This window comes from Corythoichthys intestinalis, chromosome 19 (genome assembly GCF_030265065.1).
Source record: "Corythoichthys intestinalis isolate RoL2023-P3 chromosome 19, ASM3026506v1, whole genome shotgun sequence".
Taxonomy (NCBI): Eukaryota; Metazoa; Chordata; class Actinopteri; order Syngnathiformes; family Syngnathidae; genus Corythoichthys; species Corythoichthys intestinalis.
The window spans coordinates 37,501,292-37,514,800 of NC_080413.1; the positions used below are offsets into that span (position 1 = coordinate 37,501,292).

At 41.0% G+C, this 13,509-nt stretch overlaps 3 protein-coding genes across 4 annotated transcripts in view; 1 reads left to right on the plus strand and 2 right to left on the minus strand.

Annotated features, from left to right (window-relative positions):
- LOC130907543 (protein enabled homolog) overlaps positions 1-13,509 on the plus strand; it is a 270,375-nt gene that overhangs the window by 80,132 nt on the left and 176,734 nt on the right. The gene's annotated exons all lie outside the window — the stretch shown is intronic.
- On the minus strand, positions 3,487-4,951 carry LOC130907551 (antihemorrhagic factor BJ46a-like). The gene is made up of 7 exons (XM_057822783.1): positions 4,681-4,951; positions 4,491-4,601; positions 4,340-4,424; positions 4,103-4,272; positions 3,929-4,042; positions 3,721-3,801; positions 3,487-3,660 (listed from the first exon to the last, which is right to left on the minus strand). The coding sequence occupies exons 1-7, from the start codon at positions 4,882-4,884 to the stop codon at positions 3,517-3,519; spliced, it is 909 nt and encodes a 302-aa protein (XP_057678766.1). The 5' UTR covers positions 4,885-4,951; the 3' UTR covers positions 3,487-3,516.
- LOC130907548 (alpha-2-HS-glycoprotein-like) lies at positions 7,991-9,401 on the minus strand. The gene is made up of 7 exons (XM_057822781.1): positions 9,151-9,401; positions 8,957-9,067; positions 8,800-8,884; positions 8,562-8,731; positions 8,373-8,489; positions 8,219-8,299; positions 7,991-8,162 (listed from the first exon to the last, which is right to left on the minus strand). The coding sequence occupies exons 1-7, from the start codon at positions 9,361-9,363 to the stop codon at positions 8,019-8,021; spliced, it is 921 nt and encodes a 306-aa protein (XP_057678764.1). The 5' UTR covers positions 9,364-9,401; the 3' UTR covers positions 7,991-8,018.

The following is a 13,509-nucleotide window of genomic DNA, read 5'->3' on the forward strand; positions in this document are numbered from 1 at the left end:
TATCGGTGCAACACTAGTAGATATATCTTTAAATGATTAAACAGTTTTAAAACTTTCGCATGTTGAAAGTAGACAGAAGGGAAATTATGGAAAAATGGGAGCATTGAACAACTTTAACGGTTGATTCACAACATTGAATTAATTGAATGTAGTTTAAAGCTGCTAATACAGAATGGGGAATTGAGTATTTTATTTACTGTTTTGAACTGTTAACTTCATACTGAAATAGTTGTTTATTTAAGTCTAAGAGGAATTTTAGTACTATTTTTGTAACTAATGTACGGCGTTGTGCATCAATAATCGATTTATAATCGAATCGTAGCCTCTGAATCGTAATCGAATCGTGAGGTGCCCCAGGATTCCCACCTCTAGTAGGAACCCTGCCACACAAAAAAACTACAAATGTGCTGACTGCTATGAGGCATAAGTCACTTCCCCCTTTCCCCATTCATTATAAAGACGGAAGTCGATGCGAACGCTTTTGCGTAAATTCTGCAAAGATGGTATAGCAACAAAAGAGACAAAAAGTTTTGTCCGTGGAGGAAAAAAAAGAAAACGCTGCCAGGATAAAAGGATACTCAAGAAAGAATAAACTTTGACCCGGCTTTCACTTGCTCGTGTGACACCACGCACCCTTAACCGAACTCATCAGTACTGACAAGTTTAGCCACACTAAGCCACACAGTTGCTAACCGTCATATGCTAGTGTTTAGCCACAACTTGATTCAATCATTGCCTTATTACTATTTATCCTTCACATAGCCGTTGGAAACAGAAATGTCGTGTAATCCGTCTGCAGGCGACCGGGAGATCATGATTTCACGACACTGCGAGTGTTCGCTGGTCCTCATGGGAAACGCAGTCTTCTCTAAGGCAAGTCACTACCGCTATTGTCCACCTGCGTCGCTAAAATCGACCAAAACTGAAGAGTTACCTAATGTTGCTTAAAATATATATCAGATCTACTCAAATATGTCAATACAGTACCTATCTTATGCCTGCCATTGATGACAATTGATTTGAACCGGGAGAAGTAGCACTGTTCATGTTTCAATGACGGCGCTAGACGTCCAAAAATGTGCACCTAAATTTTGTGCTGGTGCACCTTAAGAAAAACGCTAGGCAAACCAGTGCAACTAATGCAAAAAGGTAAGTGCGGATCTTTGGCAATATACAAGTAGTCCCTGGGTAACAAACGGGTTCAGTTCTTATGCTGGCGACGTAACCCGAATTTCCGTTTAAGTCGGAATGAATCTTTTAAGTCCTCCTAAATATCCCATAAATCTTAAAATAACTATCCAAAAACATGTATTATTTGTCATATTAATAAAATAAAGTAAAAAATAAGATTCTGTGAGGTACATTGTGTTAAATGCTGTTATATTCAATGACTATCCGGTCTTTACTCACGAGTGAGTTGCATTGCTGAGAGAAAAGGGTGCTGTAGAAAGAGTAGGGAGGAGAAAGGGGGGATATTATGGCTGCTCAGGTCGCCAGCATCAGCTCTATCAAAGAGAGTTAGCCGTCTGAACTCAAACGGATCAAGACTTGCAAGAGGAGTGGGTGCAGGCGCTGGGGGAGCAGCAGCAGCAGCAGCAGCAGCATGAGAACAAGGAAGCGGCTGATCTCCCGGCCGAAACAGGCCTGTATGCAGTCTGTTTGTAGTTTTTTCATCAGGGGCACAGGTGCTCACAAATTTAAAATATTTAGGAGCACAGATTTTTTTTTTTTTTGATAGCTAATAGTGCACTTTTATTATAAACACCTAATGAACATACTGTACATGTACTATATTGGACAAAAACATTGTTGTCCCATTTCTTATAGTCAAGTCGCCAAGCACGCTTGGCTGAATTCATCTAGCAGTCTAGACAGTAGTTGGGTCAAACTCCTCTCGACTTGGCCCCTCATTAGGTTCTCTGTCATATACTGTATAATGCTAGGCTGCTTCTTTTAGAGCTCCTAATACCAGCTGATATACTGTAGGCAGCACCATCAGGTCTACTGCTAATATTCACCAGTCTTAGCCACAATTTTTCAAAATTATAGATTTACAGTACCACGGAAAATGAGAACCGGATAAAAGCTGCAGGACTTTTAACTCATTTTTCCAAATATTAGTTCAGTAAAAAATGCAGGGTTTTGAGTATGGCAAGAGTCAGAGAGGTCCACTACTAGATTCACTAACCTTGGCCAGTACTTATTTATGGATATTCAGTGCCACAAAAATGAGAACTGTAACTTACCACCTACTAAACCAGTGTTTTTTAACTGGTTTGTTTCAGTCGTGTGCAAATGAGCGAGGTATTGCTCATGTCGCGTTCAAGAACTGCTCGGATTTCTAGCCACCTTGCTGTCAATGTGGACACCAGCATGTCTACTGTACATCATTGGATTAGAATTAAGTGTCAATATACACGAAAGTGGGCTTTCCATATGGGACGACCGTCAATTCTCCCCGTATTTCATTCCAACACATTGTCAGGGACAGCAAGTTGGCCAATGGCTAGAAATCATAGTTCTTGAAGGCGACACGAGCAGCTATCCAACAGCGCCATGGTGCCACATAAGCTTAAAAGTCATCTCCAAACAAAACACCCCTAACTTCAAAACAAGTCGACTATTTTGTTTGCCTTCGTGAAGACAGAGAAACGAGCAACTTTGAGAAAAACTAAAGGTAAACGAGAAAGCCAAAGCCAGTTACCTTGTTGCTAAATTCAAAAAGTCCCAGACTGTGACACAGAACAGTACCTGCCTGCAAACTGTCAGCGAGATGTTCTGCCCTGATGCGTTTAGACATTGCCAAAGTCCCCGTCTGATAATCAGAGCTTTAACCCTGAGATTAAAAAAAAAAAAAAAAAAAGCTGTTGAGCATCGTGTGCTTCAATTCCAGCCAGAATATCGACTTTGTGTTCATCTAAAACAGGCTCAAGTCAGTTAAAATATTGAGACATTGGATAATGTAGTGTACAGAAATTTGGGAACATTTTTGGTTTGCCACAACTTTTCCTATTTAAAAACGTGCCGTGACCAAGGTTGAAAAACAAGCTCAGAGGAATCACATATTGTACTGGCATCACAGCGCATGTAATGGATGGAGCGGTTTTAAGATCGAGTGTGACAAAGTACTGACAATGGTGGCATTCTAGAGTTCTGAGTGTTTCCAACACTTAATGTAATGCTTGGATTACAAGGGAGCGCCAATTTTAAGGTCCTCTCATTTCACCAAAAAACACCCGCTGGCTTTACCGCAGTTTGAGTCTGTTCTTTGTCATGTACATTTACACTTGACAAATAATCAAATGATCTACAGAAGACCTGCTGGGGTCCACATTGTCACAGACAAGGTGGCTGATAGCTAGAAGTCACTTGGCTCATCTGCACACGACAACTTTCTACCAACTGCAACTCCACCCAACGACATTTTACAATTTCGCATGAAACACCGGTTGAAGACCACGGAGTTAATTAGATTACAAACAGCAATACTTCACATCCTTTTTATTAGCCATGCTGTCACTTGAGTGGGAAAGGACAAATGTGGTGGACCGACAACTCTGGCTTTTTCAGTCTTTCCTTGCAAACGCAAGCTTCCGGACTCTGGTGGAACAAGGGACCGCATACAGGTTCCTCCTCACCTTCTAGCAGCGGCTCCAAATTCTATGGAAACAGTCACATGTCAAGCTAACAGTACGTGTTGAACCTTTGACATTGACTTACCCTTGGTGGATAGATCTCACATTCCAGTTCTCCCACTTGATTGTGTGTGTTGAAGTAGGCAGTTTGGCAAAAGACATGATGCTGAAAAAGGTCAGACAACTCATTGAACCAACAGCGTTATGAATCTTATCAGTGAACTAAAATTCAGAAGAGTGTCCACCTCCCCAATACGGATTTTTAAAAGTGTCCGAGGGAGGGAGAAACTCACAGCTCTGTTTGGGCAGCGAGGTGTGCAGGTCCTAGGGTTCTTTGGCTCCCTGGGGCACATGGTCTCTACGAGTGCGAACTTAAGCCAGGTAATGTTGCCAATGGACGCCACGTTCTGAGAAGGACAATGAAGTGTTTACAAACAGACATTTGGCACCTTGAGAACAAGTCATACCCAGCTGGTCAGCCGAGCCACTTCCAACAGGGTGAAGTAACTTTGTTCTCTGCTCTCCTGGTTGAAGCGGTGCACCGCCTGCTCCACCGCTCTCACTCCAATCGGGTCATTCAGAGGTAACAATTTGGGACAGGATGGACAAATCAGCTGCATCTCATCATTGGTGCGCTCTGCAAACAGGACAACTGTTGACTAGTTGCTTCAAGCAAAGATGTGCTAGCTGGGGTAGCATATGACCTGGTCTTGTGGTGCAATCATATTTGGTGATTTTGGCAACGTCCCACATGACCCAAAACTCCACACTGCAGGCGGCCGTCGCACCCTAAAAGCACAACCAAAAGCTCACTAAACTGAGGCAGCAAAGTGTAAAGAAGTGTAAAACGCTTACCCGCTGATCCCTTCGCCACAGTGGACATTCCTCAAGCGGTTTGGGGTTGGTGAAGTGACACTTTGTCTGCACCAGCTTCATGTTCACATCAATGTGGCAACCACCAGAAAACTGAACAAAATGAGTTAGACAGCATTAGAAATCCAAAGTATAATTACACCGCGAGAAACAGGACAATAGTGCTATTGACCTGTTGATATTTGCTGCTCTGGACGTCCTGCAGCTTGAACTTGAAGCCGTGCTTGTGATGCTTGTTGATATGCTGGACAGCAAGACTCGCCGCCGCCTTCACGCTATCCTCATCGCAAGTGACATCAGGTGACAATTGTTCCGCAAGAAGGCCAGAAAGAGCCAGCAGGACAGCAAATAGGCGCGCCGCCACCATCAGCATCATGATGACAACGTTGACGCAAGGGCTACAAAAACCACAAATGAATCGCCAGGAATGACAGTGTAGGACAACTGAATGCCCATTATAACCGGGATGAGGAGCTGTGATGACCAATCACAGGTGAGGAACAAAACCTTCACCTGTGGTCTAATTAGTGTTGGGCAGGCTCACCTGCCAAGGTGTGATTGCAACACATTGGCCTCAGCTGTTCACTGGGAAGAACAAAATAAATACTGGAATCTGCTAAGGCAGAAGTGCTTCATGTTTTCAAGAAAATTATTGTATTATTGTTGTTTCGTACAGAAAAAAAAATATACCTTGAATTGGATGGAATGTTTTTTTCCCCCTTTTCCTTTATTTAGAAAAGCTTTTGAGTAACATAGTTTTTGGCACATCACAAACCAATGGTCTCTGATGTTCAATGTTATAATCCCTGCAAGAAAATCCAGCATGTGCTGGTGCCTGTACCAGCAAGACCAGTACCAAACCTAACAAACCCAGCATGGTGCTGCTGGATTTATTGTGTTTAATATTGGTTTTGCTGGTACAGGCACCAGTGCAGTGTTGTTTTGGCAGGCGTTATAATTTTTGTCTTAGTCTTTTGAACGAAAATACTTATTAGTCCAAGTCATATTTTTGTCATTTCAAAATGTTTTCCTCTTCGTCTAACTTTAGTCGACAAAATCTTGTCAAAATTCTGTCTAGTTTTAGTCAAGTCACTCAAAGTGTTTTTGTCTGTAAAATTCAAAATCAAAGTTTTAATCCGACAATGCCATCTATGTTATGATAATACACACTCAGCAGGAAAAGCAGTACATTATTTTCAACCAATCATACCTAGAAGCAACGAACTGTATGTTAAAAAAAAGTTGTCTGAGTGTTTAGCATCCCCTAGACCAGGGGTGTCCATACCAAATGTGTGTGTGTGTGTGTGTGTGGGGGGGGGGGGGGGGGCGCCTTAGCTGACGTCCTTCATGTAGAACAATAATATTTGAGCAAATTTTAGCAAGCCCTTCTGTGTGTCACATTTGCTTTATTTTTTTTTTTTAAATTGATTGATTGATTGTTGCCATTTTAGAAAATTGGAAGGGTCACACGGGGTAATGTTGCTTAGAGTGCTGCTGCCTTTTAGTGGGTAAATGAAGAGCAGCATATAGTGTGTAAGCTACTTCATATGCTGGTAGCAGTACTGCTGACCAATTTATTAAGCCTGTTTGCGGGCCAGACGTTATTGATTTAATGACAGAGGCTGGGGGACGGATGAAATTTGACCAAAGGCCGCATTTGGCCCCCTGGCCGGACTTTGGACATGTCTGCCCTCGACGTATGACGAGAAAAGCCACTTGACTCTGCTTTGGATTGGCCAGTGTTTTAAGAGGACGTTCGCCATTCTGAAGCTAATGCTAACGCGACCGCAAATGCTACGCTAGCGCTAGGATTACATTTACCGTTTCACACAGTTTCAACGCTTGTTCTTCTATTTGCACATAGTCCGTTAGCCATTCTGGCAGCACAACTCGTTGATGTCACTGCCCACAGTGCATCGCGACGTCAACAATGGTGACCAGTAGTTAAATGTTACAAATTTTATAAAAACGAAAACATCAGGAGGGGTTTTAATATCAATTAGAACTCATACTTACATGTATCTTTTAAGAACTACAAGTCTTTGTATCCGTGGTTCCCTTTAAAATAACCATATTCCTTTTTTACTTTGGCTTGATGAGTTTAGTATCGCTGCCTGTACCTTTCATTATGATAAGGTGTTAACATTTGCGTCTTAACTCCTCCTCACTGTTAGCTAACTTGCACACAAATATCCAAAACAGTGTCAATGCCACAATTGTCTGTGTAGTGTAAGTGAACTGTATCTTATTATTGGCTTATTGAGTTACCTTGCAAAATGGTAAAGAAAGCAACTTTGGTCTAAATTATGTCAGTTCGAATATTACTGTAACACTTGCAAAAATTGGCAGCAAAATGTTGCTTCAGTAAAACATCTAGCTGACTTTTCACCCTTTATTTTTCTCTGCATCCACCCAGGTAATGCACCTCACAACTATATACAATTGTAATTTAGTAACCCACCAAAAGGATTGTCGCACCGACATATCACTATAGCGCCGACGTTAGTCCTTGGCTAGGTTCATACTGCAGGTCTTAATGCACGTTTCAGACTTTTTTGTCTCATGGTTTTTTTGGTGTGCCCCTTCAGACAGCGGTAGTCCATTGAGGCCATTCAAGTATTATGCATGCGCAATAATTTGCAGTCTGACACACGCTGAGCAAACTTACCAAAATCATCAAAACAAATGACTACACATGCTGGCTGTACGTACATAATTCCAGGGTGATCATATTTTGATATCCAAAAAGAACACACATGACAATATTAATCCCAGTTTAGTCTTATATTCAAAGTCTATGTGGATTGATAGAACGCATGCGCGACGCACACACACACACAAGCCTTGTGTCATTTTGCCCCAACTCGGCATTGTAAGCAATACTGAAATATTGCTCATAAAAATTGCTCAGAAAAACAAGCATTTTCAGGCTTATCTTTTTTTAGATGTCTGGTCAAGCCCTGCATAAAAGCACAGTTCAAGCTAGGCGCCAACGCTAATGCACATCCTTCCTGCTGCTCTGACATAATTGCATGAATTCCAAATTTGGGAGACTTGACAGTTCAGATCACATTCTGGAAAAATGTGGCCCAGGTCAGGTTTAAACCACATAAAATGACCCAGATCGAATTTGAAGTGGTCCACTTATAAGACCTGTTCAGGCAGTCAACTTAATGCCTTATTCGAGTCGGGGGGGGGGGGGGGGGTCCGATTGTTACATTAAGATATGTGTGAACCTAGCCCTTGCGACACTACACTTTTGGGCGCTGCATTTTTTGCTCAGAGGAAACATTGGACCCCGGTTTACCAGAGTTCCGTTCCTACACTGGCAAAGCTACCTGAATTTCCACGCAAGTCGGAATTAACCCTTTAACTCCAAATTTTGCACTACTTTACTGCCCCACTACCCCAAAGTTTCTTCACACACAAAAGGCATGAGATTCCAAAAGTCCTGTAGTTTCTTAATGAGCTCAAAACAGGAGTATTTTTACATCTTTATTAGCCATGCCATTACTGAAGCGGGAAGGGACAAATGTGGTGGATGGCTGGATCTGTGGTTTTCAGTTTGGCCTTGCAAATGCAATCTTCTGCACTGTCGTGGAATAAGGGCCCGCACACTGGTTCTCTCTCACCCAACGGCAGCGGTGCAGAATCCTACGGAAACGAGCAAAAACGTCACAGTCTGCCAGTACGCATTGAATAAGACTTACCTTTGGTGGATACATTTCACAATCCAGTTCTCCCACTTGATTGTGAGCATTGTAATAGGCAGTTTGGCAAAAGACATTATGCTGAAAAATAGACAAGTCATTGTATCTGGAAACCCAAATAGCCAAAGTTGTCCAGAAGAGGGGCATAACTCACAGCTCGGTCTGGGCAGAGAGGTGTGCAGGCCACTAGTGTGTTACTGGCCTCTCTGGGACACGTGGTTTCCACCAGGGCGAACTTCAACCAAGTAACTGCGCCGATGGACACCAATTTCTGGGAAGGACAAGAAGGCATTCAAAAAGCAGCCAACAGGCGTGTGAGGCTGCCAACAAAACACTCAGTCACCCTGCTAGTCAGCCGAGCCACTTCCATTAGGCCGAAGTAACGGCTGTGTTTGCTCTTCTGGTTGAAACTGATTACCGCCTGCTCCACTGCGCTCACCCCAACTGGGTCATCCAGGGGTAACAACTTGGGGCAAGAAGGACAAATCAGCTGCATCTCGTCATTGGTGCGTTCTGCAACCAGAAAAAACACGAGCTCAGTTGTGTTAAGCAAAGACGCAGCAGCTCAGGTGCCTCGTGACCTGGTCTGGTGGTGCAGTCAAGTTTTGTGATTTTGGACTTGTTCCAGATGACCCAAAACTCCACGCTGCAGGTGGCCAGCGCACCCTAAAAAAATGCACAAACCATTAGACACCAAACGAAAGGTGATGCAAGCAGTTAGAGTAGCAAACAGTTTACCCGTTCTTCCCTTCGCCACAGTTCGCACTCCTGGTGAGGTTTGGGGTTGGAGATGTGACATCTGGTCTGCACCAGCTTCAAGTTCACATCAATGTGGCAAGCACCAGAAAACTGAACACAGGTGTTTTTAAAACAGATTTAGAAATTTTAAAATATTTTCACAAAAGCAATGAAAAGCCTACCATGCTACTTACCTGTTGATATTTGCTACTCTGGACCTCCTGCAGCTTGAATTTGAAGCCGTGCTTGTGATGCTTGTTGATGAATTGCAAAGCAGAGCCAGCCGCCACAATCACGCTGTCCTCACTGCAAGTGACATTAAATCTAGACGGCGTCAGTGTTGTCACCAGGAGGCTGGGGAAAGCCAGCACACAAAACAGCAGGATGGCAAATGGTTGAACAGCCATACTGAAAGTTGAAGCCAGGAAGGACAGATTAAGACAGACGAACACAGTTTTTAAGCAGGCTGAGATGACCAATCACTTAGGCGGACAAACGGCCGACACCTGCAGTGCTGAGGAGCCTTTGTTTTCATTGGATTCAGCTGTGCATGGGAGGAAGAAATAAGATGGAAAGGAAGAGAAATAGGTGTTTTATTTCCAAGGAAGGCCCTTTTTTTTTTTTTTTTTTTTTTAAAGAAAAGTTATATTAAAATTTTTTTTTTTTATGTATTTGTTTTGTTTTGTGGAGTAAAAAAGTAATGCATTTCCAGGAATATTTTTAAGAACTTATTTTCCCCATAAAAAGTTATTTTATTTCCAGAAAAGTTTTTCAAGGGAAGAAATATTGTTTGGATAATTTTAAAAAATATTTTTCAAGACTGTGTTTTTGTTTTGGAGTCAAAATTAAAAACAAATATTTCCTTAATATACAATAGCATTTTTATTTTAGGAATTTAAAAATTAAAAAGAAAATACAGAAATAGATGTAAATATACATTTGATCTACTCAAATATATAAATACATTACCCCTCTTATGTCTGCCATTGATGGTAGTTGACTTGAACTGGGAGGAGTGGCAATGTTCATGTTTCAGTACCACTGACAACGCTAGATGTCCAAAAATGTGCGCCTAAATTTTGTGCTTGTGCAACTTAAGAAAAAAGTTAGGCGCACCAGTGCAATGCAAAAAAGTAAGTGCAGAACCTTGGCAATATACAGTTTGTGCCCAAGTTATGAACGGGTTCCATTCCTATACTGGCGACGTAACCCGAATTTCCACGTAAATAGGAATTAACCCTTTAACACCTAAGCCTATGTTGTCCGAATTTACATGCCTTTGATTTTGCCTTTATATTTCAAATAACAAAATTGTTTACAATGGCCTGGTTGGGTCCTTTTTTTCAGGGCACCATATCCTTCACGTCCGAACCCTTGTTTTCTTCACTGACCAATTATAATCAACATTTTCGACCCAAAAAGACAAAAAAAAAAAATAATAATAATATTAAAATTTTTTTTTTAAAAATCCCAAAATCTTTTGTCAAAACTTGTACTATTGATATCCCTTTGACAACCAAATATGCTCGACGAACCGTGTTGAAGCTTGATAATATTTATTCAACTTGTTAGGATAAACATTCAACAGAAAAAAATAACACTGAATTGTTTTATATTTGACTGAATTTTTTTTTGTATTTGACAAACAGCAGGTATGGTCATAGGTGTTTCTGGCCTTTACGCATACGATGGTCAAAACAGGTTATATACAGTAGACCAACTGTGGAAAATAGTGAAAATAATATATAAATACATATATACACCATCAGACAGAAAAAGGGTTTGGAGGATATCTCTTTGTGAGGTTAGGTATTGCACCCATCACCTTATCAAAAGTATATACATGTAATCAAGCAACTCAAACACACACATCTATATACAAATTGACAAGATGATAGTGAAAAAAAATCAAATCTAACATTAAAAGAAAATTTTTTTTTTTACAATATTGACAGTAAACTAGTTCAATTTTTCCAGGCGTGCCACTCAGTTTCCCCATGAGCAAGTCATAGGGCTACGTCATACACTTCGTCACACAGCCCACTCTTCCACCGTTTGCGCTGTCAGCCTGTTACTCTTCCCAACTCGCCGACTCATCTGAAGAAAACAACAAATCTGGTCCATCCTCTTCCTCAAGTTAACGAAATAATGCATTAGCTTGCGCGAAATTTAGTTTTCGATTCATTCCACACGTTTCAAAGTCGCTCGCTCAATCCATCCGGCTGTTGCTCGCTACGTCTTCTCCCTCACCTTAGGTGGCGCCCCGCTCGGCAATTTATTAAAAATGTTCACATTACATCCATCCTTCTTGACCTCACAATGGCTCCTGGAATATGTAGTCTTTCGCGGTACTTTTTTACGTTTTGAAAAAGGACAAGAAATTATAGAAATCTGGACATAAACACATGGTTCATGCAGCGTATTAATGCTTATAAATATGGGTAAAACTATAAAACTCAAACATTATCTCCCATTTTACCTATTCCATTAACTTCAAGTAAATACGGGCGTGGACCTCAACTTTCAAAAGAGACCACGGCACGTGGGTGACGTAATTACAGTGTGACGAGGCTTCAAAGATGATATGCGTAAACGTGTTGCTTAGGCCTGTCGCGATAACAAATTTTAGTGTGCGATAATTATTCTCATAAATTATTGCGATATGCGATATTATTGCGCCCCCCCCATATTTTTTTTAACCAATTTACAATAACACAGTGAGAATACAGTATATATTAATAGATTAAGTACACCAATTTAAATGCGATAAATATTTACTCTCAAATTCAAAAATACTCTTAAAGAAATCACAACTAAAACAATAGACCATCCCTCTTAAGTAAAAATCAACAATATTGATACCGCACAGAAACACAGAATAAATAAAATGTGTTTAAAAAAAAAAAAAAAAAAAATGCACTTAATAACTTAAGCATTTAGGCAAATGAAAACTTTTCCCGTCATAGCTTCTGCAATGGTGTTCCATAGGGATGCAACGATACAGTTAAGTCAAGGTTCGGTATGATTTTTGATACGGGGGACACGATTTTGGATCCGATTCAATACATTTAATGCTCTGTAAAAAAATAACAATTATATTTTTTGTTTCGTTTTTTTTTTTTTTTTTTGTTCTTGTTTTTTTTTTGTTTTTTGTTTTTTTTTTGCTAACGAGCAAAAATTAAATTGCCATCATATAAACATGCATTTTAGTGCATAATATTTCTGTGCTTACTTTTTACTGATATGAAAAAAATTTATAGAAAAGTGCTGAGAACAATCTTTACTGTTTGTAAAGTGAGGCAGGGCACACTGTTGATTGCTACAGCTCTCTTAGCAGCTAGGTTTACTACATGAGCAAGACATCCTATTTGTGGTCCGAATCCATCTGTGTCACGTACTGAATTAACAATATTTGCAACATTATCTATAGTCAATGGTATGGATTGATTTGGCCTTCTTAACTTCCATTCAGTCATGACAGTTTAGAATTCATCGATGTAGTATATGGACTACGTGTCCCATAATCACTCTGGGCTCACGTAGCCAATGGCATGGGACGTAGGACATCTAGTTTGCCATTTCATGATATCTAGTGTGTGGGCGCATTGAAAAAGTTAGCAAGCGCCGCTGAAGTCACCTCTGCTCATTACTACTCACAACCAGCATTTGACAATCGACTTTCATAAACAGGACGCGTTTGAAGCACAGCGCTCTTAATTTCTCGCAGCTGTTCGTTGTCAAAGCGATGTTGTTCGTCGCAGCCAAGTCGGTAACAATGTTTTGGCGGACTTTGTTGTAAATATCCGGCGTTGTGCTGAAAAATAGCCGCCCCGCGTGAAATGTCACTCCTGACGGGAGTGGCCACACGTCAACAGCACCGGCGCGCCGTAGATGGTCCACAGTCACTCCGGAGCACTGACGTGGCCGGTATACGTTGAACAATAGGATATAATGGGAACGATTGGCTCCGGCGCTAGTTTTTGCCGGACCTGGAACGAAGATGCATTTTGCGCAGTTGATAACGAGGAATCCGAACTTTTAACAGCACGTCTGCCGCACGCGCGCACGCACGTGCACGCGAGGCGATAAATCGCAGCGGAAAAATTACCACCTTTTTTATATATCGCGCGATAAATGGAATTATTGCATATTGCGACAGGCTTAGTGTTGCTAACATGTCCGGTGTTAAAAGTACCCCCAAACACCCCCTATTCTTAAAATAACTATCCAAAATCATGTATTATACATCATATTCAGAAAATAAAGTAAAAAATAGTTGAAATCATTCAGGCCGATCCCAGAGGTCAAGTTATCTGGTGACATTTCGGTTTAATATCGCAATATATCACAGCCCCCCCTAAAATCACGTTTTTTCCAATTTCGTTCAGGCAATTTCTTCCTTTATAATTATTTTTAACAATGCAATAGGAAATTTTCCCAATAAGTTCTGAAAAAATTTCCTGGAACATTGTGTGAATGTGCAATACTTAGAGAGTGCGGCCTATTTACTCAGACTTGACATGCATTAGCCCCTTTTGAATGCAATATCCTAT